At 41.8% G+C, this 26,331-nt stretch overlaps 1 protein-coding gene across 3 annotated transcripts; it reads right to left on the reverse strand.

Annotated features, from left to right (window-relative positions):
* Nucleotides 1-616: 616 nt before the first annotated feature.
* On the reverse strand, nucleotides 617-26,105 carry wdr17 (WD repeat domain 17). 3 transcript variants are annotated; one of them, XM_052083749.1, is made up of 32 exons: nucleotides 26,081-26,105; nucleotides 23,315-23,439; nucleotides 21,070-21,253; nucleotides 20,764-20,994; nucleotides 20,438-20,548; nucleotides 18,688-18,828; nucleotides 18,161-18,283; nucleotides 16,622-16,809; nucleotides 16,346-16,514; nucleotides 16,150-16,241; nucleotides 15,752-15,834; nucleotides 15,541-15,627; nucleotides 15,185-15,349; nucleotides 14,776-14,891; nucleotides 13,474-13,560; nucleotides 12,360-12,509; nucleotides 12,140-12,270; nucleotides 11,315-11,440; nucleotides 10,636-10,791; nucleotides 10,316-10,380; nucleotides 9,399-9,531; nucleotides 8,061-8,146; nucleotides 6,448-6,547; nucleotides 5,516-5,655; nucleotides 4,495-4,606; nucleotides 4,007-4,148; nucleotides 2,742-2,844; nucleotides 2,555-2,656; nucleotides 1,931-2,029; nucleotides 1,095-1,162; nucleotides 929-1,017; nucleotides 617-798 (listed from the first exon to the last, which is right to left on the reverse strand). In XM_052083749.1, exons 2-32 carry the CDS (start codon nucleotides 23,435-23,437, stop codon nucleotides 679-681), a joined length of 3,822 nt encoding a protein of 1,273 aa, XP_051939709.1. In that variant the 5' UTR covers nucleotides 23,438-23,439; nucleotides 26,081-26,105; the 3' UTR covers nucleotides 617-678. The 3 variants fall into 3 exon arrangements, 2 of the variants coding, with proteins under 2 accessions (XP_051939709.1, XP_051939710.1); XM_052083750.1 differs by having other exon boundaries at nucleotides 21,070-21,144; nucleotides 26,081-26,097; XR_007966005.1 differs by lacking the exons at nucleotides 617-798; nucleotides 929-1,017; nucleotides 1,095-1,162; nucleotides 1,931-2,029 and having other exon boundaries at nucleotides 2,742-2,839.
* Between the last annotated feature and the right edge of the window lie 226 nt (nucleotides 26,106-26,331).

The following is a 26,331-nucleotide window of genomic DNA, read 5'->3' on the forward strand; positions in this document are numbered from 1 at the left end:
TTGCTGAGGTTCATCTGTGAACTTACAGCTAATACTGTTTTGAACCCATCACATTTTCCAAGTTCATCAAATTTGAAAAGTGTATATTTCATTAACGGTACGATACGTTGCGTGCAGACTTGCAGAAGGTTGCACATGTCTTTTCAAACCTATCACTGTCAGCAGCTGCCTATATCTTTTTTCTATACAATGAAATGACGGAGAGAAAACGACACAGGACATGCAATGCTCGGTTTATTTTGCTGTCCATCTGTTCTTTTTAAGTGATGAGACAAACTAGGTCAGAGGCATACTGTGTGTATGCATATGTACAAACAAGAAGATGACCCACCACAAGTATGGTTCTCCAATAGAACTGTTCCTTTACAAAGGAATTTTTTTCGGCACAGTGACAAAAATTCTAAACAAGGACATTTTACAACATTTTCTCTGTTGATCCACAAATGCATTGTTTAAACGACTTTATTCTACCATCCACCACTTTTTTTGTAAGACTGTGTGAAAGTGATGAACGAAAAAAGTGGTCCCCACAAAACACATAAACCGGTCTGTGTGTGTGTGTGAAAGTGATGAACTAAAAAGTGGTCCCCACAAAACAAATAAACCGATCTGAGTGTGTGTGTCTGTGTCTGTGTCTGTGTCTGTGTGTGTGTGTGTGTGTGTGTGTGTAGAGGGGTGCTAGAAGGGGTTCATGCGCACTCCTGTACCCAGTGGGGAGAAGGGATTGACTTTTGCCCACATCAGAGCATCATTCAAGGAAATAGCTGATTTGCCATCTTCAAGTATAAATACAGGACCCTGCATGTAAAATATAAAATAAAAAATACATCTCAGTGGCACACGAGTTCATAGGATTACATGCTCGCAATACATTGTACAGTGATTGTAAAATGGTTAATCATATAAAGCAATAAGGAACCACACACACCTGTATCCTGTGACCCGTAAAACAGGAAAGCTGAACATCAGAGTGACTTGGCAGATTGGAGCCTGTCACATAATCAGCACCGCCTGAGACTAATGGAGTAAGGAGAGAGGCTGTTTGAAATGGTTATGAATTGGTTTTTGACAACTTTTTATTTTACTATTCTTACCTGGGTTCACAGGTAGGATTCTTTTTTCAAGGCAGTGGAAATTCTCTCGTTGACTCTCTGATGGGGGGCTATTAAAAAGGCAGAAAGACACAGTGCTTATCATATTTTTAACCCTCGTAGTGCACCGCTTGCGATAAATGTAAAATGATGCCTTTGAATCAAAGGCAAAGGCATTCAGAAAAACACTAGAGAGCTGAAACTTATGGAGGGCTTCTAAAATGGCCTAAATTTCATGATGTCACCGGATGATAATTCTCAGGCATTGCAGCAATAATAAAAAAAACGTTTTGATACCTTAATCTTCACAATTTACATATTTTGCACCATAGAGACCCATTATAATTCATATTTTTGAATGCATCGTAAACCTAATGTGTAAACATGCATTTCACGCGATTTTTACGTCAATCGCTTCGTTTTCGCTTGGACAGACGGATGCATGCCACATTGTTCAAACCAATGCATTTTACATGAACACGTCCGGTCGGGATTGTTAGTAGGGCTTGTTTGGGACCTCCAGACACAATTTTTTTTTCCTTTTGCAAAAAATAAAGAATAAAAAATCCCAAAGAACTAATAAAAACTATATATGTATGGATAGCACAGATGCCTCTGAACAGTGTTTGAAAAAAAATAAGAATGTTTGTATAACACAAAATACATCATTACAAAAATTGTATAATGCGTAACTTACGATAATGGTCCGCAGCCCGGGGGTTGGGGACCTCTGACTTACATAATTGGCTACCTCCTGAAACTCCAACCTTACTTTGGCCAACTGCTATTTTACCTCAGGACTTGTGATGGATGATGTGCATGAGTGTGTCTTAACTTACTTGCCGCTATTCTGAGTGCATGCCCGCCAGGCATCCAGTTCCATTGACAGATGCTCAATCTTCAGAGGAACACTCACTTCTCTCCGTTTCAACAACTGACTAGGTCACAGAGAGGGAAATGTGATGGTAGCATCATTACTGTATTATTATTATCCATCCATCCATTTTCTGATCTGCTTACTCCTCACAAGGGTCGCAGAGGGGAGGGGGGTGGTGGTGCTGGAGTCTCCCCCAGCTGTCTTCGAGCAACAGGGACACCCTGAACCGGTTGTCAGCCAATCGCAGGGCACACAGAGATAAACAACCACCCATGCTCACACCCACACCGAGGGACAATTTAGAGTATTCAATCAGCCTGCCATACATGTTTTTGGAATGTGGGAGGAAACCAGAGTACCTGGAGAAAACCCACACAGGCCCAGGGAGAACAACTCAACTCAAACACCAACTTTCTGCCCTTTTCTGAGTGGCTGCCTTTCCAGCAGCTCCTATATTTTGTTGTTCTTCTTCTTCCTTTCATAACTTTGCTGCTGTGAATTGGGAATTTCTCCATTGCGAGACTAATAAAGGTTTTCTTATCTTAAACCAGACACGTTTGTAACTGACGGATTTATTTTTGTGTACCTGGTGTATTCATAGAGTGCAGGTACGATGCTGGAGTACTTTCTCCTTATGGCAAGCAGACCGCCGATGTAACCGCACAGGATCAACAGCTCACTGCGGGCCCTAAACACACATAGACTTTGATGATCAATTCGGACAGGAAATTGTGAAGTAATTGTCATTGAAAAAAATATATTAATTGGTTTACTTCGTATACTTGGCCATGAGGAGGCGGTCAGTTCTGATATAACTCAACAGGTCAAGGATCGGATGAATACTCTCAACTGTCCAGTCAGATCCAGTCAGCTGTTCTGATGGAGATGATAATTAAAATTAGTCTGTGATCAAATACACTGCAGATGGGTGCAAACAGATACCCCAATCGGGTGCGAGGGCACCAGTGGTGTAGTGGGAATTTTTTAAGTGGGTGTACGCGATTCTGCGATGTTCTATATATACATACAGAACATCGATCACAGGCTACAAGACCAGTTGATCTCAGGTTAAATTTAATGTTTTATTACTCCAAAATAATCACAGGCCAATGTCATTAAGCATAACTCGCATTAGGGCTAAAACCGAAATAAAAATTGAATGTGGCGTCGGGAGAAGTGGATGGACGGCGTACCCCCGCGTTCCACAAACAAACAGTGGGAGGATTATGAAGTGTACATTGGACAGGTCGGGCAGATTTATGGATTAAAAAAAATTGACAATTAGATGTCTGAATTATTACTTTATCATGCATGTTTGTAAATCAGGCATGTCCAAAGTCCGGCCCAGGGGCCAAATCCGGCCCGCGGTCGAATTTCATCCGGCCCTCGGCCCCTGTCATAAAATCAGTGCCGTCTGGCCCGCAGGTTGGGCGCAATGGAACACGTGTTGCATTGACTGAGGTCTCGTAGACTGGTGAGTGATGTTTCATAGAGTACTGCTTCCCTCTAGTGGCTAAATGAGTAATAGCATTCACTAAATGAGTAATAGCATTTAGACACTAGAGGGCATCACTCACGAGTTAACAAGACATCACTCCGTGTTTATATTGACTGATATGTCATATTTCAAATGATCCTTGCAGTTGTGGATATGTGTATTGCTTGTTCATTTCCCTGTTGTTTGAGTCAAAGGTTTTGTGACTATTGAAAAGTCATGGTGATACATTTTATGTTTCAAATCGATCAATTTGCACTCAGGAGACTTCTGTTTAAGAAAAAGTCAAGTGAATAAGCAGTTGCATGTGATATACCGGTTTCAAATGAACCAAAATAAATTCTTAAGATTGTTGAAATTAAAATAAAAATGGAAACGTGAAACAGACTGGCTTGCTAAAATTTGTTGAACAATATTGTTGTTCAATGTAAAGAATGTCAGCCAAGGTCGGCCCCCCGACATTGTACCACATAAAATCTGGCCCCCTTGGCAAAAAGTTTGGACACCCCTGGTGTAAATGAAACGATGATGAGTTGTCTATACCTTTGACGTGATCGATTGCTATCTTCAGGGCGTTTTCAGGTTCAGAGGTCAGGAGGTGAAATTTAACCGCTGAAAACAAATTTCCTTCACGCACGGATTCATCTGCCAATGCTTTGCACTCCTCTAACGACGGGAGACAACACTAAAATGACAGATAACACAGGGGTTATCGTCAAGTTTTAAGTTACCCACAACAAAAAAACCCAAATTCAAGAGTTAATTTTGACGGGATGTGCATAGTTGAACAGCAATGGCAAAAGTACTGTTCAATTTTGTTCTACATTGTCACCATCACTAATTATGTTGCTGAAACAAGTTTGCTTTACGAAGGCTGATCCAAAATGTCTCATAAATTTGAGGGGGAATAGAGACAATCGTTTGCATGCTGGGAATCTTTTAATTGACTTCATAAAAATGGGAGCAAAACAGTGTTGTGTTTTTGTGTCTTCTTCAGATTACTTCTTGTAAATTACTGTAGGCCCACTTACCCTTTCGTGTAATTGGTTGATTTCTGCAGCACTTCCAGGGTAAAATGCACAGACCTTAACCAGTAAAATATGGTTGTCGGGAATCATTCCGAGAAGGTCAACTGAGAGATCCCTAAATGTAAACAGAGTAAAGATCAGTGGACAAATGATTTTTTTTTAAATTGCAAATCACATGTCAAACTCAAGGGTGGCCCGGTAGTCCAGTGGTTAGCACGTCGGCTTCACAGTGCAGAGGTGCCGGGTTCGATTCCAGCTCCGGCCTCCCTGTGTGGAGTTTGCATGTTACCGCTTTATCCTTTGTTTATCCTTTGTTACCGGAGTTACCGGTTGATCCTCACGAGGGTCGCGGGGGGTGCTGGAGCCTATCCCAGCTGTCTCCGGACAGTAGGCGGGGGACACCCTGAATCGGTTGCCAGCCAATCGCAGGGCACACAGAGACGAACAACCATCCACATCCACACTCACACATAGGGACAATTTAGAGCGTCCAATCAGCCTGCCATGCATGTTTTTTGGAATGTGGGAGGAAACCGGAGCACCCGGAGAAAACCCACGCAGGCCCAGGGAGAACATGCAAACTCCACACAGGGAGGCCGGAGCTGGAATCGAACCCGGTACCTCTGCACTGTGAAGCCGACGTGCTAACCACTGGACTACCGGGCCGCCACAGAACTTTATGTTTTTCTTTTTTATTTTATGATCACGACAGTCACACGTTGGCGACTGAGCAAACTAAATTTCCCGCAGCACTGATTGGACAAGCAATGTAATGTGATCTTCTGCAGCCAGTGATGGCTAAGTCGGCGTGTCATAACTAATTGACATGTTGAGTCGGGTATGTCTTAACCTCCGTGGTAGAGGCTCCGTCAAAACCCTGAGACGGATTCACCTAGAGTTCGATCGAACCCAGGTTAAGAACCACTGATAGATATATATGTTTAATTATAGTACTATGAGTGTCTGTCATACAAGTGCAGTTCATTGATAACATTATCAGTACAAGTCTTAAAAGGGAACTCACCATGTCAGTGGGGTCATGTACTTCCTGGCAAGGAGTTCAAGACAGTAGGCTGTACTCTGAGCGGCCGTCTCTCCGAGGACTATACCCACGCACGCAGCCAACTCCAGCTCATTACCTCTGATCAGACTAGACATGGCTAACTAAAAACACAAAGCGATACAACAAGTTCAAAGAAATTGTTCGAATACAAAGCAAATATCTCAACATCTGTATTATATGATCCACACAGTATTTGCAGGTAGGATTTAATTGGAATCTTACTAAAACCACCCTAGATCAAAAACAATCTTTTTTTTTTAACTTTCTGATTGTTTTGTCATTTAATGACACACATTCTGTCATTTGTAAAAGGTAAGAATCATCCATTCATCCATTTTCATTTATCCTCACAAGGGTTGGAGCCTATCCCAGCTGTCTTCAGGCACTAGGCGGGGGACACCCTGAACCGATTGCCAGCCAATAGCAGGGCACACTTAGACAAACAACCATCCACACTCACACTCACACGTAGGGACAATTTGGAGTGTTCAATCAGCCTGCCATGCATGTTTTTGGAATGTGGGAAGAAACTGGAGTACCCGGAGAAAACCCACGCAGGCCCCGGGAGAACATGCAAACTCCACACAGGGAGGCCGGGACCTTTGCACTGTGAGGTCGATGTGCTAACCACTGGACCACCGGGCCGCCTAAGGTCAGAATTCATTCATTCATGCACTCATTTTCCGAACTACTTGATCCTCACGGGTCGCGGGAGGTAAGAATTATGCAAAACATAACAACCCCCCCAACCCCCAGAAAAGCTATACAAATTCTCCACCCAAAACAATAATATTATTTTATAATTTCAGTCATGATGGTGATGTGTCATCTTCTTTCTCTTTTCTTGACCGTACATGCAGTGTTCATAAATACATCTGTGTCGTCGTGTGTACCTCGACATTATCGACCGCTAGGTGGCAGCACGCAGCCCGCACAGAGCGGCCGTCCTGAAAGTACCACTCAGCCAGCTGTTCACATACGTCATGAAGGAGACTGAGTTAAAAAAAAATAAATACAAATCCATATTTAGACCGTACAGTTTATTTGGAACTTAAATTGTTATTTCATTGAAGACTTTTACTAGCTATCAAGATTCTGAAGAATATCTTTTCAAAAATGTTCTTGAATTTGTATTTTCAAAATTGCAAACTTTCCTGGAACATCCTGACTGGATTTGTTTACATCCACTGGAGTCCTATAAATTTTTCTTAGCAATTTGTATTAGATCTGTTTACGGCTTTTATTCATTAATTTAGTTTGAGCATCCATATAAATCGTTCACCCATATAAATTCTGATGTCACAAATTCTAAATCTTGAATCAAGGCCTTCATCTTATCTCTAAAATTCACAGAAGAATGATGCATCAACACGTCATGAAATCTCAATGTAGCCCCCCTTTTCAAGGTGTCCGTGCTTAAGATTTTTTTTCTGGAAGAAAAAAAATGGAGATTTGGAGAGAGCAATATTCTGGTTTGCTTTCATAAAACTTGTGAGCTGTAAATCAAGTCAACCCCCCTACATCATCCCATCATCATCCCCATAGAAGGCCATAATTTGAAGATTGTATCTGCTCTCCGGGTATGTATGTAAAAAAAAAAAAGAAACAAAATCGACATTCCAAACTGTTCTGTTGGTAAAACATAGCTTTTAGGTCAGAGGCGATTGCTCTCAGACTGCAAGGGAAGCACAGCTTCCTCTAAAATGTCCAAAATAAGTGATCAAATACATGTGTGTACATAGAATTGTGTGTACATGTCATTGACTAAATATGCGCTACAACCCGCTCAACATTTGTTCCGAATCAGCTTCTTATTACTAGTTATGAAGCGACTCTCTTCTCATTCATTCCCGCAGCTTCGCTGTGCTTTAAACTGTGTGGACGCTGAGCGTCGAGAGAGGCCAATGTAGGTTGTCGCAATGCATTGAAACGAGACGAGTCATTGGATAAATGCTGGTTTTGTCCCGCCCATCGGACGCTCAGCGTCTCTGAGAGTCTATAGACAGTGGGCGTTTATGGGCTGGCCCTGACGCAGAGATTTTCTGTATGATGATTGGATGATGTGTCTGAGGCTGAATTTCTTTTTGATTGATAGCAAAATGAGCCAATCGGCGATCTTTTGGTGTCGGCATCATGACAGCATTTTCAATTCTCATTATGTTGAGTTGGACTGGAGACTTCTTCGAATCATCTGAGCGACACTCTCTTTGTTGAAAACGACTAGCGACAAATTAATCTTTTATTTCTGGTGGGTTTTATTGTAGTTGCTGTAGGACACTAGATTAAGCCCCTGGAAAAGACGCCTTGTTGATAGATCATTTTCTTGAAAAGGAACGGAGAGTATAATCCACATATAAATAAACGGACAGATTTTAGGATGTAGGCCGAAATTGAGCTTCCCCTTCTTGACAGACCAGCATCCGCCACAGCTTTAGGTGCAAGTCACCTTGCCCAACAATGACAAATGCGAAATGATATTTGCATGTGGCATTTTTGTGTGCGTTACCTTTGGTATTGATGTTTGTTATCCACATCATTAGTCTTGTGGTTGACAGTGGTTTGAGGTGTCCGGATGTTCCCTTCACATGCCCCCTGAAAAAATATATTCATTAGACTTCCTTCCATGATACATTTGTTGTTTGCTTTTGGATCTTCTGCCGCCATTACCTTTGCTACCCATAACAGTATTAAGAGCACTTACAACCTTATACAAATCCAATTGCAATGAAGTTGGGACATCGTGTTTAACATAAGTAAAAAGAAAATACTATGACTTGCAAATCACGTTCAACAATTTATTCTACACAATTTTACGACCTTGGAAAACGTTAAGGATGTTTGTGTCATGTTTTTCTCACACAGAAACCATATTTAAAACAAAAAAATAAATGTCCCTCCCACATCCATTTTCAAACATTTTTTATAAAGCTCCAGGGAGCCACTAGATGGCAGGAAAGAGCAGCATGCGGCTCTGGAGCCGTGTGTTAGGCTCGGCTGCTCACTAACACAAAGAAACATGAACACGTTACACCTGTCTTAGCCTCTTTGCGCACTCTAGTCAGGTCCAACAAACAATTTAAAATACAATAAAATACTACTACTCCGACAAGTACTGTATTGGCCCGAATATAAGATGGCCCTGATTATAAGACGACCCCCTCTTTTTCAAGACTCAAGTTTGAAAAAAGACATTTTGAACACCAAATTAATTTTTTTACAGAAAATAATTACAGGTACATCCGAAACAAATGATTATAACAATATACTTGAGAGAAAAAGCATGTTATTTTTCCTCATTCAAATCTTAATATCTGAACATTTAAATATGTAAACTAAAATGCAATCACATTCGTAAATGAATGGCTTCTGATTTTTGAAATCAGAAGCTATTGTTATGATGTTATGATGTAAATGTATATTACATCATAACTTCTCCAAAGGTGCCGGTTAACCTGGCCGATCTTCAACCCACTTTTCTCCAGATTATCGCTACGTTTCTCCAGTTTCTCTTATCTCTTCTATTTTTTTCTTCTCTTTTCTGTTTTTTTATTTTTATCCTTCGTGACAGGTTCACTTTGGCTTCGGGAGTCAAGTTCAGCATTTGCATCAATGATATCTGGCGCCATCTATCGTCGCGAATGGGTATAATGTCTAGATACCGAATATAAGACGACCCCCACTTTTTCAGTCTTTATTTCAATGCAAATAACACCGTCCTATATTCGGGCCAATACGGTGTTACGTCTGGTGTCAAATGCTCTTCACACCGTGGCCTTGTCACCTTGTCCTTGACAATTATCTGAGGAAAAAAAAACCTCCACCATTGTCTGAATTCCCTCTGTACCTGTGCAATTAGTAAGGCCTCAAGCAGTTGTCCTCTACCAGTGAAGAATGTTACGAGCTTTTTAATGTCTCCTGTGGCGATGCAGTAGGGGATAGCATCATCGTTATCCTCCATTATCAGCTGATCAGCTCTCCTGCAAAACAGGCATAACAAGGAAGGTACATTTGAGTTGCTTTGGTGACAACATAAAAAAGAGCATATGTAATGTTCCAAAAAGGTAATTACAAGTAAATGAAATACATTATATCATGTGCTAATTCGATGACAAAGAACTCAATCAAAGATAAAAGCTTTTCATCATAGACATTTCATCCATCCATCCATTTTCTAATCTGCTTATCCTCACAAGGGTCACGGGGTGTGCTGGAGCCTATATTTAAGAAAAAAAATATTTAATTTAATACTGTATGGCCACCACAAACACTGTGTTTCCATGTCCTCTGACCGTCAACTAATCACTAACTGCGCCGCGCTCAACTTCATATGCAGGGGTAGGACCCTGAGCCGATCTGGTACCAGCAGAAATAACGTTCTTTGATCAGTTTATTATTTTTCTTTAATCTTATTTTGTGTCGAAAAAATAAAAATGAAGCTATTTGAGAATGTTTGATCAGAGCTTTTCTTGTGGACAACCCGGAACCAAAGCACTGAAAAGTGTTGGGTATAGCAGAAGCAAAAGCATTGAAGAAAATATACATACAAGAAAACCCATGCAGGCACGGAGAGAACATGCAAACTCCAAACAGGAAGGCCGGAATTGAAACCTTCATCTCTGCACTGTGAGGCCGATGCGCTAACCAGTCGACCACACTCAGTGACATTTCATGTATTTTAAATAAAATATGAATATTTATATTCTAGGGACAGAAAAGTAACCAAAAGCCAGGAATGGCCCATAGGTGAAAATAAAAATCTACCTTTGCATCAGTTTTTTCCAGTACTTCATGGATACTCCTGGTGCTACAGCTAATGCTTTCTCCCACTGCCAGAGAGAAATATTTACACTTAATCACTCATTCATTTCATTTTCAGTATGTTCATTTTCTTTGTTTTCATCAGATGGTACATAAAACAAGTAACAAACGTTACATTTGTTCAAATGGATTCTATTCAGGAGTAGACATTTTTTTTCCTGTGTTGTGGCTATAAATTTCAAACGCAAGTTTGTAAAGTTTAAGTCATCGGATGTGTGCTTTGCAGAGCAAATAAGAAAGATGCAGACGTGCAAGTGTTGCACCTGTCCAAGCTCCACCATCAATTCACAGTATCGCTGGATCTGTCCTAGCCTCAGATGGATATCTCCTGCTTCTTTAAGGCGTTCTTCTTTACTGGGCGCTCCAATACCACCTCCGAATTTACACATCTTGACAATGGTCAATTCCTGGGCTTCAGACTGGTGGAAACACACACACAAAAAAAGGACAGGAAGTTTGAACATGAAAAATCTTGAATGGACAACAATAATTTTGTGATTATGGGAGATCAACAGCATGGTGTACGACCGGTTGGCACATCCGCCTCACACTGTAGAATCGCAGAGTTCGATTCGGCTCTGGCCTTCCTGTGTAGAGTTTGCATATTATCCCCGTGCCTGCGTGGATTTTCTTCGGGTACTCTGGTTTCCTCCCAAAACATGCATGGTAGGCTGATTGAACAATCTAAATTGACCCTAGGTTTGAGTCTTCATCTTATCTTTGGGCAATAGGCGGGGGACACCCTGAACTGTTTGCCAGCCAATCGCAGGACACACAAAGACAAAGAACCATTCACACTCTCAATCACAACTACAGGCAATTTAGAATGCTCAGTTAACCCACCATGCATGTTTTTTGAATGTGTGAGGAAACCATATGATGCAAAGGGTATCGTGGTGTAGCTAATCAGCTCCTATTTGAAGGTTTATGACAGATACTTACTGTTTTAAACTTCAGCAGGTGTTTCATGTGCATTACACCCTTGCTGTAGCTGCCTGGTAGCAGTGAGTCGTCCTGTCCGTTAATGACAGACACCAAGTCCCACAAGTTGCTGCTTTCCCCTGGAGGCTATCAAAAAAATAATAATAATACATACACGTAAGTTAATTATTCACAAACTAGTTAAACGGTCTAATTAAATTGTCTAAGCCAGTAGTTCTTAGCCTTATTAGAGGTACCGAACTCAACAAGTTCATATGCACATTCATCGAACCCTTCACTCCTGAAAAATAAAAATTCAAGAAGTGTTCCTTCAGTTTTGCCCATGCGAGACCAGGCCAGGGCGGCCCGGTAGTCCAGTGGTTAGCACGTCGGCTTCACAGTGCAGAGGTACCGGGTTCGATTCCAGCTCCGGCCTCCCTGTGCGGAGTTTGCATGTTCTCCCCGGGCCTGCGTGGGTTTTCTCCGGGTGCTCCGGTTTCCTCCCACATTCCAAAAATATGCGTGGCAGGCTGATTGAAAACTCTAAATTGTCCCTAGGTGTGAGTGTGAGTGCGAATGGTTGTTCGTCTATGTGTGCCCTGCGATTGGCTGGCAACTGATTCAGGGTGTCCCCCGCCCACTGCCCGGAGACGGCTGGGATGGGCTCCAGCACCCCCCGTGACCCTAGTGAGGATCAAGCGGTACGGAAGATGAATGAATGAATGAATGACTGTATATAAATTCGGCTCTGTACAAATTTCACGTATCCAACTACATTTGTAAATCCCAAACTATATAGACAAAAAAGAAAAGATCTTGAAATATAGAGTAGATATAAATACTTACCGAACACCATTCGGAGAACCAACGTAGCTTCTTGGCTGTAGTGTCGGAGCTGAGTTTCTCCAGCTCCTGCTTGAGGTCTCTTGACACTTTACCACAGAGCAGTGTTGGGGAACTGGGAACCATTGCTTTATCTACAAGACACATCACCAGTCTGGGTTCATACCTTTTATGAATTTGGACCAAAAGAAAACGGAACTAAACCAATATGAATTAAGTATACCAGTGTTTCCAATTATCTTCTCCCACGGTTGATTGGTGAGGATGTTTAGCAGCAGAGGAGAGATTAGGGGTGTCAGAGACCACAGCCTCACTGTGCTGTCTCTGCTACAACTGGCCATGGTGAAAGGACGACTCTCATGGCATGTTAAACCTAAACATACAAACACACCAATCCTGACGTCAAATCTAACTGCAGATTTTTGGCATGCTCTTGCACGTCCTCTTTATGGTAGGGTGACCAAAACAAGCACCTTGACCGACTTGAGACAACTCTTACAACTAAGGAATGGAATGTTATCCCATGACAATATGTGACCAGCATACAGGTAGGAGTAACTAGGCTGTTGTGGTTTTTGTTGTTGTTATTGTGCATGGCACGAAACACGACTGAGTCTTGATCAAAAGAATAACGTTTATCCTTTGCTATTAAGTTCAACAATCAAATCCCTCAACAAAAAAAACAATAGTTTTGACTCAATAACAATGGTCAAAAAAGATGTTTAGAATAACTTGTGAAGATCCGAAACATTTTAAATAAGCTTAATAGAAATACTCAGTTGTACATCCCACAAAATGACTTTTTGTTGTTCCTTTCCAAACTGTGATAAGAAACAATGTCATTGACTGTACTTCTCTCATAATTGCTGAAATCTATTGTTAACTACAGCGAGGGTCATTGACATTTTGTAAACTCAAAGTCTTTGAGTCCTGATTAATGGAAAGGACTTCCAGTTACATTTATACTTCCGAAATAGCAAATTGGCTTCAATTACCTTTGAGTAATTGTTGTTTTTGATAATAATAAACATACAAGTACATCACCAGTTTCTTATTCAGTATCACGAGAAAGTGGGTCCAAACCTTTGATATTTTCTCACAAAATGTATCAACAACGTGGGAAATGGGCAAAAAAAAGTCTTGGAAAGTGCTTTAATTTAAAAATGTCTCCAAAATTCCTATGAAATCACAATGACCCATGACTGGCATTAGTTTTAAAACAAGTCCGCGGCCTACTCGTTTTTTTCTCTTTCGGGAGGTGTACCAAATGCCCATGGGCAACATGTTGGTGAACCCTGGTCTACAGCCATTCATATTCCATTCAATAATCATTTTACCATAGACGTCAGCACCATGGTCATAGACTGTGTCCAGGCAGGTGCCATCTCTTGTGTCCCAAACTCTGATTGTATAATCCCAAGAGCCTAGGAAAAGCAGACATTGAAATAACACCTTTCGCTATGTATTTCTAAAGTCCAATGTAGGTGTCAGTAGCACATCGGTAAGCACAACATATTGCAAAACCACTCCACTAAGTTTAGCAACCCTAATACAATTATGATTAAAATAAAGTATCTGATCCGAGTGTTTTTGTTTTGTCAGGGTTTTTTTAGGTGCTTTAAGTGCCGCAAATACAGTACTTCACAAACATGAGTACTACCCTCACATTTTTATAAATATTGTATATATTCTCATCAGTGACGTTCCGTCAGGGCCAGCAAGGCCTTCCCTGCTGGCCTAAACAATAACAAATTTTATTTGTTATTTTATTTTCATAAATATGTAAACAAAATTATTCTCTGTATTCTTTACATCATATTATTTCCACTTAGTCGAGTGGCTTTGAATATTATTTAAAAGAACATAAATAACTTATTTATGATGTTAGAGTTTTTAACCAATCATATTTCAGATAGCTTGTGTTGCCAAATAAGTTGAACTTGCTCGGGGCCTTCAGATTAAACAGAGCAGGCCCCTGTGTGCTGTAAGTGAACGGGCACAGTCAGCTTGCAACACCCAGATCACGAGTCTGCGTACCAGGGCCCGCTAGGAGGCCTTACATCGAGACTGGCCATGCGCGTTCAGTGATTGGATTAGCGCCTTTTCTGTTTACTGAGAATTGTATCCTGATTTGTTCAATAAAGATTCTTTAAAAAAAAAGAAAAATGATTGCATTAGCGCCTGCAAGAGCTATCACTGCATTTTAACCCAAAATGGCCGAAGGAGAAGACGTTGATCTGGTTGCAGAACTACTTTCCACACAATTTTCAAGGAGGGCCTTCCATGAAAAGCTGGATATTGTGCGAAGAGATCGCCCAACTCCTGCGCTAGCAGCCTGTCCCAGCAAGGAAAAGGGTTTGTCCGTCTTTTCAGACGAGCAATTATGAACGGTAGAACAAGAACGGGTATTGTGGGCTCATGTGAAGTCGTGCGATGCTTTAAAAATTCCCGGGGCGCTTGAGGCTAAAACATAGAAGTACTATTACTGCATACTGCTTCGTACTGGCCCACTTAAAACACTGACTAACACTATGCACATCCCATTTATAAAGAGTTGAAGAGCAGTGTGTTGAACAGTAAAAGTAGAGTTCGATTTGTCTTCATTAAGAACGTTAAAGGAGGGTGCAAAGAAAACATACCTGAAATTAGGAGGAATGGAATCTCTGTGTTCCACATCAGGCCTCTGACTGGTGCCGTGTGACCACTCAACACATTGATACATGCATCCTGTGTGTAGTCCCATATACGAACAGTACTGTCCAAACACAATCACACAAGGTCTTCATTCAGTACCAGCCAATTCTGGACCAAGTCTGAAAAGACGTTTAAAAACGTCTTTGGGAGTGAGTGAGTTCAATTTAAAGATCTTATCTTTTTTCTTTTTTCACAACACAAAATACAGATACATACAGACAAGCAAAATATAGTATTGTATAGCACATATACATATATTATAATTGATTTATCTTTTGAGTTATGGGGGATTTTTTTTTTTTTTTGCACTTTTCATCTGATAATAGACTTAAAACTGTTTGTGTTTATACCCACCCGTCATCTGATCCAGAACACAGTATCCCCTCTCTGAGCGGAGACCAACGGACATGAAATACTTTAGCTAGGTGACCAGTGAAGACTTTGAGTGGCTGGTCTGAGCTGGTGGCCAGGTAATACACACGAACATTCTTATCCTCGCAACCGGTAGCAATCATATCCCTGTGGGAAGAGTTCAGCCATTCTACAACAGCTATTGCTATGATTGTGTATAAAATAAAAAACTGGTATCATATGTGGTACATCAGGTTTGTTAATCTAAGAATAGCTTTCAATTGTTTTCTGTGTGGATTCAGTAATGAACTGATCTGTACATGATACATTGCTTTCCCTGTTGAAAAAGTAGAACGTACTTGTTGTTTTGACTCCAGTCACAGCCAAAAACTGCAGCAGGATGTTTGTACTTATGCAGGATTTTACCATCGATGGTCCGAATGATACTGTTAAAAAAAAAAGTTTAAAAAAATCAATTTGAGATACATATGGAATCAGGATTTTAGCGCAATAATGGTACATGCATACTGTACTGTAATATAATAATTTGAAAATAAAATGCCCACTTACCAGAATCCATCACCACTACAGGTTGCAATTCGCTTTGAATCTTTGTGACTCCAGGATATACAAAATATCCCATTTTTACCATGCTGAAGAAGGATAAGACAATCATTTACAAAGGGTCACGATTTTTTTAACTGTTACGTAGACTTCAATCGAAACCAGATAATAACTGATTTGACTTGCGAAAGGTCACAGTTTTTTTTTTAATCCAAACTCTCCCATATCTCCATATCATGTCCACGCGCAGTATACAGTATAACATACAACAAAGTATAATGAGAAAGAATGAGATTCCATTAGAAATCTCCACTTTAGGCCCACGCATACAAAACCTCCTCCCCTAAAATTGGACGCCGTCTCAAGAAATATGAAAAATAAACAGAAATAGGGAAGCAAGAAACCTCATGAAAGCGTGTGATTATTTTTCCTTTCCTGATGTCCCAAATGAAAGCTCCATTGCGTGATGTTGCTCCTGCGATGCAGTTTAGGTCACCTTCAAAACACACAAGTAGAATTTACATTCTTTTGTTAAAACTGAGAGATGTTACTAAATTCGTCTGTTCACGGCTAAGTGTGGGTGTGTGCTTGTGTTTGTACCTGGAGCCCAGGACAAGGAGTAAACCACACCTTCATTGCCAGGGGAGGTATAGACTGCAGTCAGTGTGTTTGTGTCCCAGATTTTGATGGTTCCATCAAAACTAGCTGTGGCCAACAAATTTGGGTCATCGGGCTTAAATTTACAGTCGAAGATGGTCTCGACATGGCCCTGCAAATGGAAGACGCTCATAAATTCTCCTAATACGCAAAAGATGTTTCGGTGACTTCAAGAAAATATTTTGTGTTTTCCCGACAAAATACAAAATGTAAGAATACCAGGTCTCGTAGAAAGTCCCACTTCTTTGCACCCATGTCATAGAGTCCTACCCCTCCATCCATAAAACAGCACACTGCATGGCCAGGAGGCAGAGAGAAGGACTGGTTCTGTGACAAAGTTGGGGGAGGTACTGCCTCACTCGTAGAGCTGGTGTGCTGGCTTTTGCCAGAAGAACAGGCGCTCTGAGCTATAGACAGAGGTGGCAGATTCAAACAAGTTCTTACATATTCTACAGGTGTGTATCAACCAATCAAATATTGTGGGAAACTTCAAATGGACATTTATATTTCAGTTGTTCAATTCAAAAAGTGAAAGCTGTATGTTATATAGATTCAGCGCACAATTTTTTAAAAAAATATTCCATAAAAGTCGATCAAAAATATTGATCATGTAAAAACGTTGGCCTCCTGAAAGTATGGTCATTAGTCAATACTTGGTTGGAGCTTCTTTTAAAATACTAACTGCATTATTTTTATTTGAGGATAAATGTTCTGGAAAGAGGCGGCCCGGTAGTCCAGTGGTTAGCACGTGGGCTTCACAGTGCAGAGGTACCGGGTTCGATTCCAGCTCCGGCCTCCCTGTGTGGAGTTTGCATGTTCTCCCCGGGCCTGCGTGGGTTTTCTCCGGGTGCTCCGGTTTCCTCCCACATTCCTAAAACATGCGTGGCAGGCTGATTGGACGCTCTAAATTGTCCCTAGGTGTGAGTGTGAGCGTGGATGATTGTTCGTCTCTGTGTGCCCTGCGATTGGCTGGCAACCGATTCAGGGTGTCCCCCGCCTTGTGCCCGAAGACAGCTGGGATAGGCTCCAGCACCCCCCGTGACCCTCGTGAGGATCAAGCGGTACGGAAAATGAATGAATGAATGTTCTGGAAAGTGCTTTGTTGCAGTCGCAGCTGTTGTGTAAGTGCTACACAAAAAAGATATATATGATTGTATCTGATAACTGTTTAAAAACAGAGTACATGTTTAGTTTAATTAAGTTTAGTGCTTCGAACACAAAAGGGTACAAAGGAAATAAGAGTACGGTTCCACATGGAAAAGTTTTTGCTCCCTTCTAAAATAATTTTTTTGCATAGTTCCCTCACTTTAATGCTTAAGATCATCAATCACATGTAAAGATCAGACAAAGTAAACATAAAACGCCTTTTTTAAATGATGATTTTATTTATTAAGGGGAAAAAAAAGACTATTCAGCGCTACCTGGCCCTGTGTGAAAAAAGTACCTGATGTGACCCCCCCCCCCCCCCCACCCTCCACTACCTTTTAAATCATGAGATTGAGTGTGGTTATTCATATTTTTGGGAAAGCTGATCGAATTTTCACTGATCACACGCGAGCCAAATTTTCTCCAATCAATCAAGAAATCACAAAAATAGAAATGAAGAAATGAAGTTGACCAAAAGATCTCAAAAACATGAAACGAAATGCCTCAATCCAAAGGAAATCTATAACAGATGAGAAATAAATTAACTGACATCTGCATATGACATGGCGTGCATATTTATTCCTCAAGGTCCACAATTCTCACAAACTGTACCTTTCTTTGCAAGTGGAGAGTTGAGGACATGCAACGCATGAAAGCCCGTCTTCTTCAGTTTAAAACTATCCAAAGGAGTAGAACGAGACACATTCCATATCCTCAATACCCCAACCTGGGAATCTGGAAAGAGACAAGGTTGTGCTAAAAATGTGTTCCTCAAAAACGAGCATCAGCTGCCCTCTTAGGGGCCCCATTCTAACGTTGGGTCCCAATCTCCCATGTGCTTAAGTAAGAAAAGGCGAGTGCTGCAGTGCACTTTTTGCTAGAGTAGATTCTCCAATTGACTTAAGTGTGCCACTCATAAAACATTCAGAGTCTGAACTGTCAGAAAAAAGGTGATCATTTTGTATCGTTTAGGGCCCAGTGGAGAGTCAGTGGGGCACTGAGCTCAAGGGTACATTTTTTCTTCTCTACGCCCCCCAATTTTGCTGCTATAGACTGCGAATTTCCCCAGTGTGGGACAAATAAAGGTGATTTTATCTTATCTTATTGTAAATCTTGCCACCCGCATTGTTTTTGTTTACCTCCAGTGATGAACATGCCTGGGGCAGAGGGGATCCACGCAAGGCATTGAACTGATGCAGCAGCTGAAGGGAAGGAGAAGGATGTAATACAAGCCAAGGCCTCACTGTCCACCAGCCTGATGCCATTATTGAGGTTGGACACTGTGAAAAAGAGTCACTGTTAACATTTCTATTGCTGAATATTAAATGACTTGCCGTAACCACCCTTGCAAAAATAAAATTTTTAAAAATAAAATAATTGCAAGAATAAGAGCAACAAAATTGCTTGCAATAACTGCATCACCAATGACATATGGGCCGAAAGAGATTCTTGGTCTCTTTATAACCACACTGGCTAAACCCCAGTGGGATGAAAAAAGACGTGGACAGGACAACTATTATGTATATCCATCCATCCATTTTCCGAACCGCTTAATCCTCACTAGGGTCGCGGGGGTACTGGAGCCTATCCCAGCCGTCTTCGGGCAGTAGGCAGGGGACACCCTGAATCAGTTGCCAGCCAATTGCAGGGCACACAGAGACGAACAACCATCCACGCTCACACTCACACCTAGGGACAATTTAAAGCGTCCAATCAGCCTGCCACCCATGTTTTTGGAATGTGGGAGGAAACCGGAGCACCCGGAAAAAAAAAACACGCAGGCCCGGGGAGAACATGCAAACTCCACACAGGGAGGCCGGAGCTGGAATCGAACCCAGTACCTCTGCACTGTGAAGCCGACGTGCTAACCACTGGACTACCGGGCCGCCATCCATATTTACCATTTTAATCTAATTTGATTTTTCATCTGTTGTACTGTAACATACTTTTTTGGGGGGGTTGTTTTTTTTTGTATTTGAAGGGGCAGACTGACAGAATGACTGACAGACTGGGTGAAATATACCGACGGATGCGATGACGGAAGCGCAATTAAAATAACATGATGGACTGACTGACCGACGACTGCAGGTTGGTTCGGCTTGAAAAAAAATGACGGCGTGACGATGACGGACGGGCGCCCAAGCTGTTGACAAATGACAACTGACAACCCCTCCACCACGGTAAGGTGACGGCTCACGGAGGGGTAATCGAGTTACATTTCTTTAATATTATGATGGCGGCCCGGTAGTCCAGTGGTTAGCACGTCGGCTTCACGGTGCAGAGGTACCGGGTTCGATTCCAGCTCCGGCCTCCCTGTGTGGAGTTTGCATGTTCTCCCCGGGCCTGCGTGGGTTTTCTCCGGGTGCTCCGGTTTCCTCCCACATTCCAAAAATATGCATGGCAGGCTGATTGAACGCTCTAAATTGTCCCTAGGTGTGAGTGTGAGTGCGAATGGTTGTTCGTCTCTGTGTGCCCTGCGATTGGCTGGCAACTGATTCAGGGTGTCCCCCGCCTACTGCCCGAAGACGGCTGGAATAGGCTCCAGCACCCCGCGCCCCTAGTGAGGATCAAGCGGTTCAGAAAATGGATGGATGGATTATGATACTCGTCTTACATTACTAACTACACGTTTTTAACCGGGAACTGTAACAGAATGTTTTTTTAAAGTAAACATCCCAACGCCGGGTTTCAAACATGCAACATTAAAAGGTGGGAAATTGTGACATCATCATTTCTTGCTGGACTTCTTTAAACTGTGTCTGCAGGTCAGTTTTTACCGGTTACAGGAACCAGACAAAAATCGACACCCATTTTCCACTTGGTAAAGTTTGTAGTCTGCATTTACAATGGACAAAAATATGAGGAGGGATCATTTTGAATTTTCCCAACCTAATAAGTAGTCTGTTGACAAAGGGTCCCATTCCAGGGCACTGACTGGGTCCTCTTCATCCGTTCCCTCCAAAGATTCAGGACGCAACACGTGCTTTTGACTTTTACATCCTACAGTACATACGGGAAGAAAGAGGAGTTAAGAGATTGTGTTTTTATAACAATAAATAAATAAATAAATAAATAAATAAATAAATAAATAAATAAATAAAAATAAAATAAAATAAAATAAAATAAAATAAAATAAAATAAAATAAAATAAAATAAAATAAAATAAAATAAACAAAGAAATGGTTAAAAGTGCATGTTGGGGAAAACATCCATACCTGGCTGAAAAATAGACAAACTTCCGTCTGTGTGTCCAAATACCAGTTTTCCCTTTTTGGTTGGGTGCCATCTGAAGAGACAGATATCAGACAGGAAGGAGTGGGCCTCTTTATGCACTGTCACTCCAGAGTCCGAATTCCCATAGACCCAAATATACAGCGGGCCACGTTGAGAGACAAACGCCACGCCGTCAGCTGAATTCCAGCACCAACTCACGGAGGCGGGGACACCTGAAAAGAAAGGACGCGCTGTTGATGGCGTACAAATTTCTGACGGTAAAATACAACTTTGATCAGCCATCCCACCTTTAGTGTTGTCCAGTCGTGCTACGGGCTTTTGCTCAGCTACATTCCACACAATGAGCAGGTTATCAGCTGAAGCTGATGCAAACAGATCGGGGTTATCAGGACACCAGCTGATGGCCGTTATTGTCTTTTTGTGTTCTGACATGATGGATCTCAACTTGAATTCATTGTACTGCTGGTCCAACTATAAGAGATTGATAGGAAGTCAGAGTTCACTGTGTCATGATTCGGTTTAGGGACCAACAGGTGGCACTGTAGGGCTCCCCTGGCAGCTGCACACCACACGTTGGTCATAACTAATTAGGGCTTTAAAAGGACTCCCAGCCCAAAAACTCAGTGTCGGGTCATATGCTCCCTTGTATCACCGCCTTCATTGTTCATGAAGTTCGGAAGTTAGGACGGCAGAAAAAATCGTTGGCACCGCCCTACCCACTCTTGAGGACTTGCACACTGCAAGAATCAAGACAAGGGCACGGAAAATCCTCCTGGATCCCCCGCACCCTGCCCACCACCTTTTTCAGCCACTCCCCTCAGGCAGACGGTACAGATCCATGCGCACCAAATCCAGTAGACACTTAAACAGTTTCTTCCCTGTAGCCATTAACATCGTCACTCTTCTTGCACCACAAAATGGTACTACAAAACTACTGGTTACTCTAAAATGGTTCAATGATTTTGTTGTTTACGATGATACTAGTGCAGCGTGTTATACCGGAGACAAATTCCTTGTGTGTTCTACATACTTGGCCAATAAAGATGATTCTGATTCTGATTCTGATGTCATGTGACCTGTTGTAATTGTCATATGCTTGTGCAGGAGTTTTTTTTTGCCTAACTCAAACTATCCTCAAAAATCCTCAAAACTATCCTCTCCCTCTCCCTCCCCTGTGGTTTCTTCCGATTTTTGAGGTTGAGTGACGTTCTGTGTTTTATTGTTTTTGTTCCTGGTTGTAAAGTGTCCTTGGGTGTCTTGAAAGGCGCTTATAAATCAAAATGCATTATTATATATTATTATTGTTGCTTCTTGCTTCTTTCATGTTTGTTTCAGTTGTGTTTTAGCTTCAGTCCTGTTTTGGTCATTGAGAGTTTTTAGTTTCTGTCACGTTTTTTGTTTGTTGCTTTGGACTTTGTTTAGGCTTTAGTTTTCTTGTTTTAAATACAATTCTTCAAATACACCCTGCTCCTCTCTCCTGCCTGCTTTTTTGGGGTCCACCTTGCAACGTGACACATTGGTGTCCTAGTGATTTTCGGTGACGTTTGGGTATCTGATTTTCATATTACAATGGGCTAATAATTTGATACCAGAAACAACATTGCCTTATGTTAGATATACAGTCGAAACTATACATCCATCCATCCATCATCTACCGCTTATCCGGGGCCGGGTCGGGGGGCAACAGCTTTAGCAGGGAAGCCCAGACTTCCCTCTCCCTAGCTACTTCTTCCAGCTCTCCCCGGGGGATCCCGAGTCGTTCCTGGGCCAGCTGGGTGACATAGGGTGGGTGACTCTCCAGCATGTCCTGGGTCTGCCTCGGGGTCTCCTCCCGGTGGGACATGACCGGAACACCTCACCGGGGAGGCGCTCAGGAGGCATCCGAATCAGATGCCCGAGCCACCTCATCTGGCTCCTCTCGATGTGGAGGAGAAGCGGCTCGACTCTGAGCCCCTCCCGGATGACCGAGCTTCTCACCTTATCTCTAAGGGACAGCCCGGACACCCTGGGGAGAAAACTCATTTCAGCCGCTTGTATCCGGGATCTCGTTCTTTCGACCCATAGCTCGTGACCATAGGTGAGGGTTGGGACGTAGATCGACCGGTAAATTGAGAGCTTCGCCCTTTGGCTCAGCTCCTTCTTCACCACGACAGACCGATACAACGTCTGCCGAAACTATTCCAGTATTACGCAATGGTCTCTGCTCACCATTCAATTTGAGACCTCTGCCAAACCTTGAGCAAAGCTGAAATACCGTTGATGGAGTGCAGGAGTTATTATGTTTAACCACAAGGTGTCCATGAATTATTGTATGCCGACCTCTATAAAAATTGTGGGAATCTTTCTTTATTTTTTACATGAGCATCCAAACGTCATTAGTTCTGTTAAAGTATTTAACAATCAAATATGAAGTGAACATCCACCTAACCGAACCAAAGTGTAATAATCAATTAAAAGCCCAATGGCAGTATCATTAAAAATTACAATGAGGTATCACAGCGAGACAGGTTAAAATATGAATTTTACCTTTACCTGGTAGATGTATATAGCAAGAGTAGCACAGTAGGCAAAGCGGTCTCCACTTGCAGCACATACGTCATTATTCCAGGGCTGACAGCCTGCTGCAAGCAAACCCACCTGCTTCACCTTGGCCATCCCTCACCTGAACAAATACACATGCGTCAACAATATGAAAGGACTAATGAGTTAAATCAAGTTCTTTCAGATAGTGGTTATTCATTCATTCATTCATTCATCTTCCTAACCGCTTGATTCTCACTAGGGTCGCGGTGGGTGCTGGAGCCTGTCCCAGCTGTCTCCGGGCAGTAGGCGGGGGACACCCTGAAACGGTTGCCAGCCAATCGCAGCAGATAGTGCTTATCTACAATAAAATGGATGGGACCAAACCACAGAATACGATTAGGTGGCTCGTCACAACAGCACTGCTTCTTCTGTTTAATCTTACTTTTGAAACATGGCTGTTGTCATAATGTTGCGTAATAAACATCTATTTACTGAAAGCATTTTTTTGGCCATCTTTCTATCTATAAAACACAATTCATTCATCTTCCGAGCCGCTTGATCTTCACTAGGGTCGCTGGGGGTGCTGGAGCCTATCCCAGCTGTCTTCGGGCAGTAGGCGGGGGACACCCTGAATCGGTTGCCAGCCAATCGTAGAGCACACAAAGACGAACAACCATTCGCACTCACACTCACACCTAGGGACAATTTAGAGTGTTCAACAAGCCTGCCACGCATGTTTTTGGAATGTGGGAGAAAACCGGAGCACCCGGAGAAAACCCACGCAGGCCCGGGGAGAACATGCAAACTCCACACAGGGAGGCCGGAGCTGGAATCGAACGTCGGCTTCACAGTGCAGAGGTACCTGGTTGCGTGGGTTTTCTCCGGGTGCTCCGGTTTCCTCCCACATTCCAAAAACACGCGTGGCAGGCTGATTGAACACTCTAAATTGTCCCTAGGTGTGAGTGTGAATGGTCGTTCGTTTCTGTGTGCCCTGCGATTGGCTGGCAACCGATTCAGGGTGTCCCCCGCCTACTGCCCGAAGACAGCTGGGATAGGCTCCAGCACCCCCCGCGACCCTAGTGAGGATCAAGCAGCTCGGAAGATGAATGAATGAATGAATTACTGTCTCCAATTTAACTTACATCCCTTTTAGAACACAACATCACAACACATTCTGTAGTGTTATTGTTTAAATAGGACAAGATGATTACACAGACCTACAGTATGGGAAGAGGATTGCACTAATCTAAAGAGTGATTGGCTAAGGCAACTGCTTAACTCTTGACTGAAAAACATTTCGGTGGGGAGGTTTTGAAAAAAAAAAAAAAAAACAGAAATATAGGCCAACCAGAATATTTCAGTGGTCCTATATTAAACCACCGGAAATGATTAATAATAATGATAAGTGATTGGCGTCTTCTTTATGGTGAAATTTGACTGGGAAAGCACATGGCTAAATTTGATTACAGCATAGTGCAGTCAATTAAGTACATTTGAGAGACAAGTGCTCTAGTGATAAGAAATGCAACTCATATTTGTTTAAACGCATGCTTTGTTATCAAAAGATGCCTATTATCTTCATGGTTACATAACGAGGAATCATCGAAATGAAAAAAGGATGGGCAATTTACTAATCACACTAAAAAAATGCATACAAAAGGATGGAGAGCTTTTTTTTTTACTGTAATTTTTGTCCAATTTAGTTTATACGTCTAGTTCTTTATTGGGTTCTGTCATTTTGGTCTGGGCTTTTAAAATGTTTTAAAGTATTTTTTAGAACATACATAGCTGAAATTGACTTGTGCGGGGTGCTTCCAGAGCCCACACGTTTGTTTCATTAGCGATTTTCAGCACCCCGGACAGCAACGGTCTGCATATCTGTGTGTCAATGTTATTTAGGCTTAGTCGCATTTCTCACTTTTTCTCCCCACCTGGAATTGCACATTATTGTAAAAATTAACGGTGGCACCATCGCTACGAGAGATTGCAACGCGTAACATCTGACAGTGTAAAGCACAACGCCTGGGTTGATGGGTAGCAGCCATACTAACCAACAACCGGGTGACATCGTTGTGCGACAAGCCAATGAGAAGAACCGATGACTGCAAACGCACAAAGACGTCCACATCTCAAAACTGAAAAGCCCGCTGCAGCACGTTTGTCAAATGCCCGTAAGAGGTCTAATTACGAGTTCCCCGCGGTTCAATTATGAGCGCCGATGGAAAGACGGTGTTATGCTACTTGTTATGATACGAATATAAATTAAAAAAAATAAATATAATTTATATTGTATAAATATAATATAAATTGTATTTATTTTTATATAAATATAATATAAATAATAAATACGAAGCGGTTTGGTCCTGATCTGGCGTGTCTCTCTACGGTGTTATGCTACTTGTTATGATACGAATATAAATGAATAATAATAATATAATTTATATTATATAAATATAATATAAATTTTATTTATTTTTATATAAATATAATATAAATAATAAATACGAAGCGGTTTGGTCCTGATCTGGCGTGTCTCTCTACCTTCGATGTATTAGTAATTCATTGTAATTCATTGATCATTTTCAATGACGCAGAGACATGTTCGATTTGTAGTTGCAAAACATGAATCACTTGATGCGGATTATCTCGATTATAACGCAGAAACGTTTACATTTGTGCATATGATATATTAGCAACATTGAATAGAATAACCAGTGTACTGTATAACTAGCAAGCCAAAATGGTGTTAGCTACCTCTGGCCCAAATTGTTAAACATACTCATTTTGGAGCCGCGTTGCTTGTCGTTCTTTTAAGAGCGGAAAGAGAGATGACATCAACAGGTTTCAGCACAGCTAATACCCAAGTAAAGTGTCTACTTCGACGTTCGCGTCGCAGATCGCCCTCGTCTACTTCAGAGACATGCTGATGTCATATTCGCCCTTTGTTGGTTTTGGGGTGTGTGTTGGTGTGCCACCGCTGCTACTTGAAATTCCAGCGCGAACAGGGAGGATGCTAAATCGTTTGT

Source organism: Hippocampus zosterae, chromosome 13 (genome assembly GCF_025434085.1).
Source record: "Hippocampus zosterae strain Florida chromosome 13, ASM2543408v3, whole genome shotgun sequence".
Lineage (NCBI taxonomy): Eukaryota > Metazoa > Chordata > Actinopteri > Syngnathiformes > Syngnathidae > Hippocampus > Hippocampus zosterae.

What these genes read in the sequence shown, in the direction of transcription:
- wdr17 (XM_052083749.1), bottom strand. Translation starts at nt 23,437, where the DNA reads ATGGCCAAGGTGAAGCAGGTGGGTTTGCTTGCAGCAGGCTGTCAGCCC. An exon ending in TGTTCTGGATCAGATGACGG is followed by an intron (nt 14,892 to 15,184) that starts GTGGGTATAAAC and finishes GTGTTTGGACAG; the next exon opens with TACTGTTCGTATATGGGACT. An exon ending in AACAAACATCAATACCAAAG is followed by an intron (nt 6,548 to 8,060) that starts GTAACGCACACA and finishes TTTTTAACTCAG; the next exon opens with TCTCCTTCATGACGTATGTG.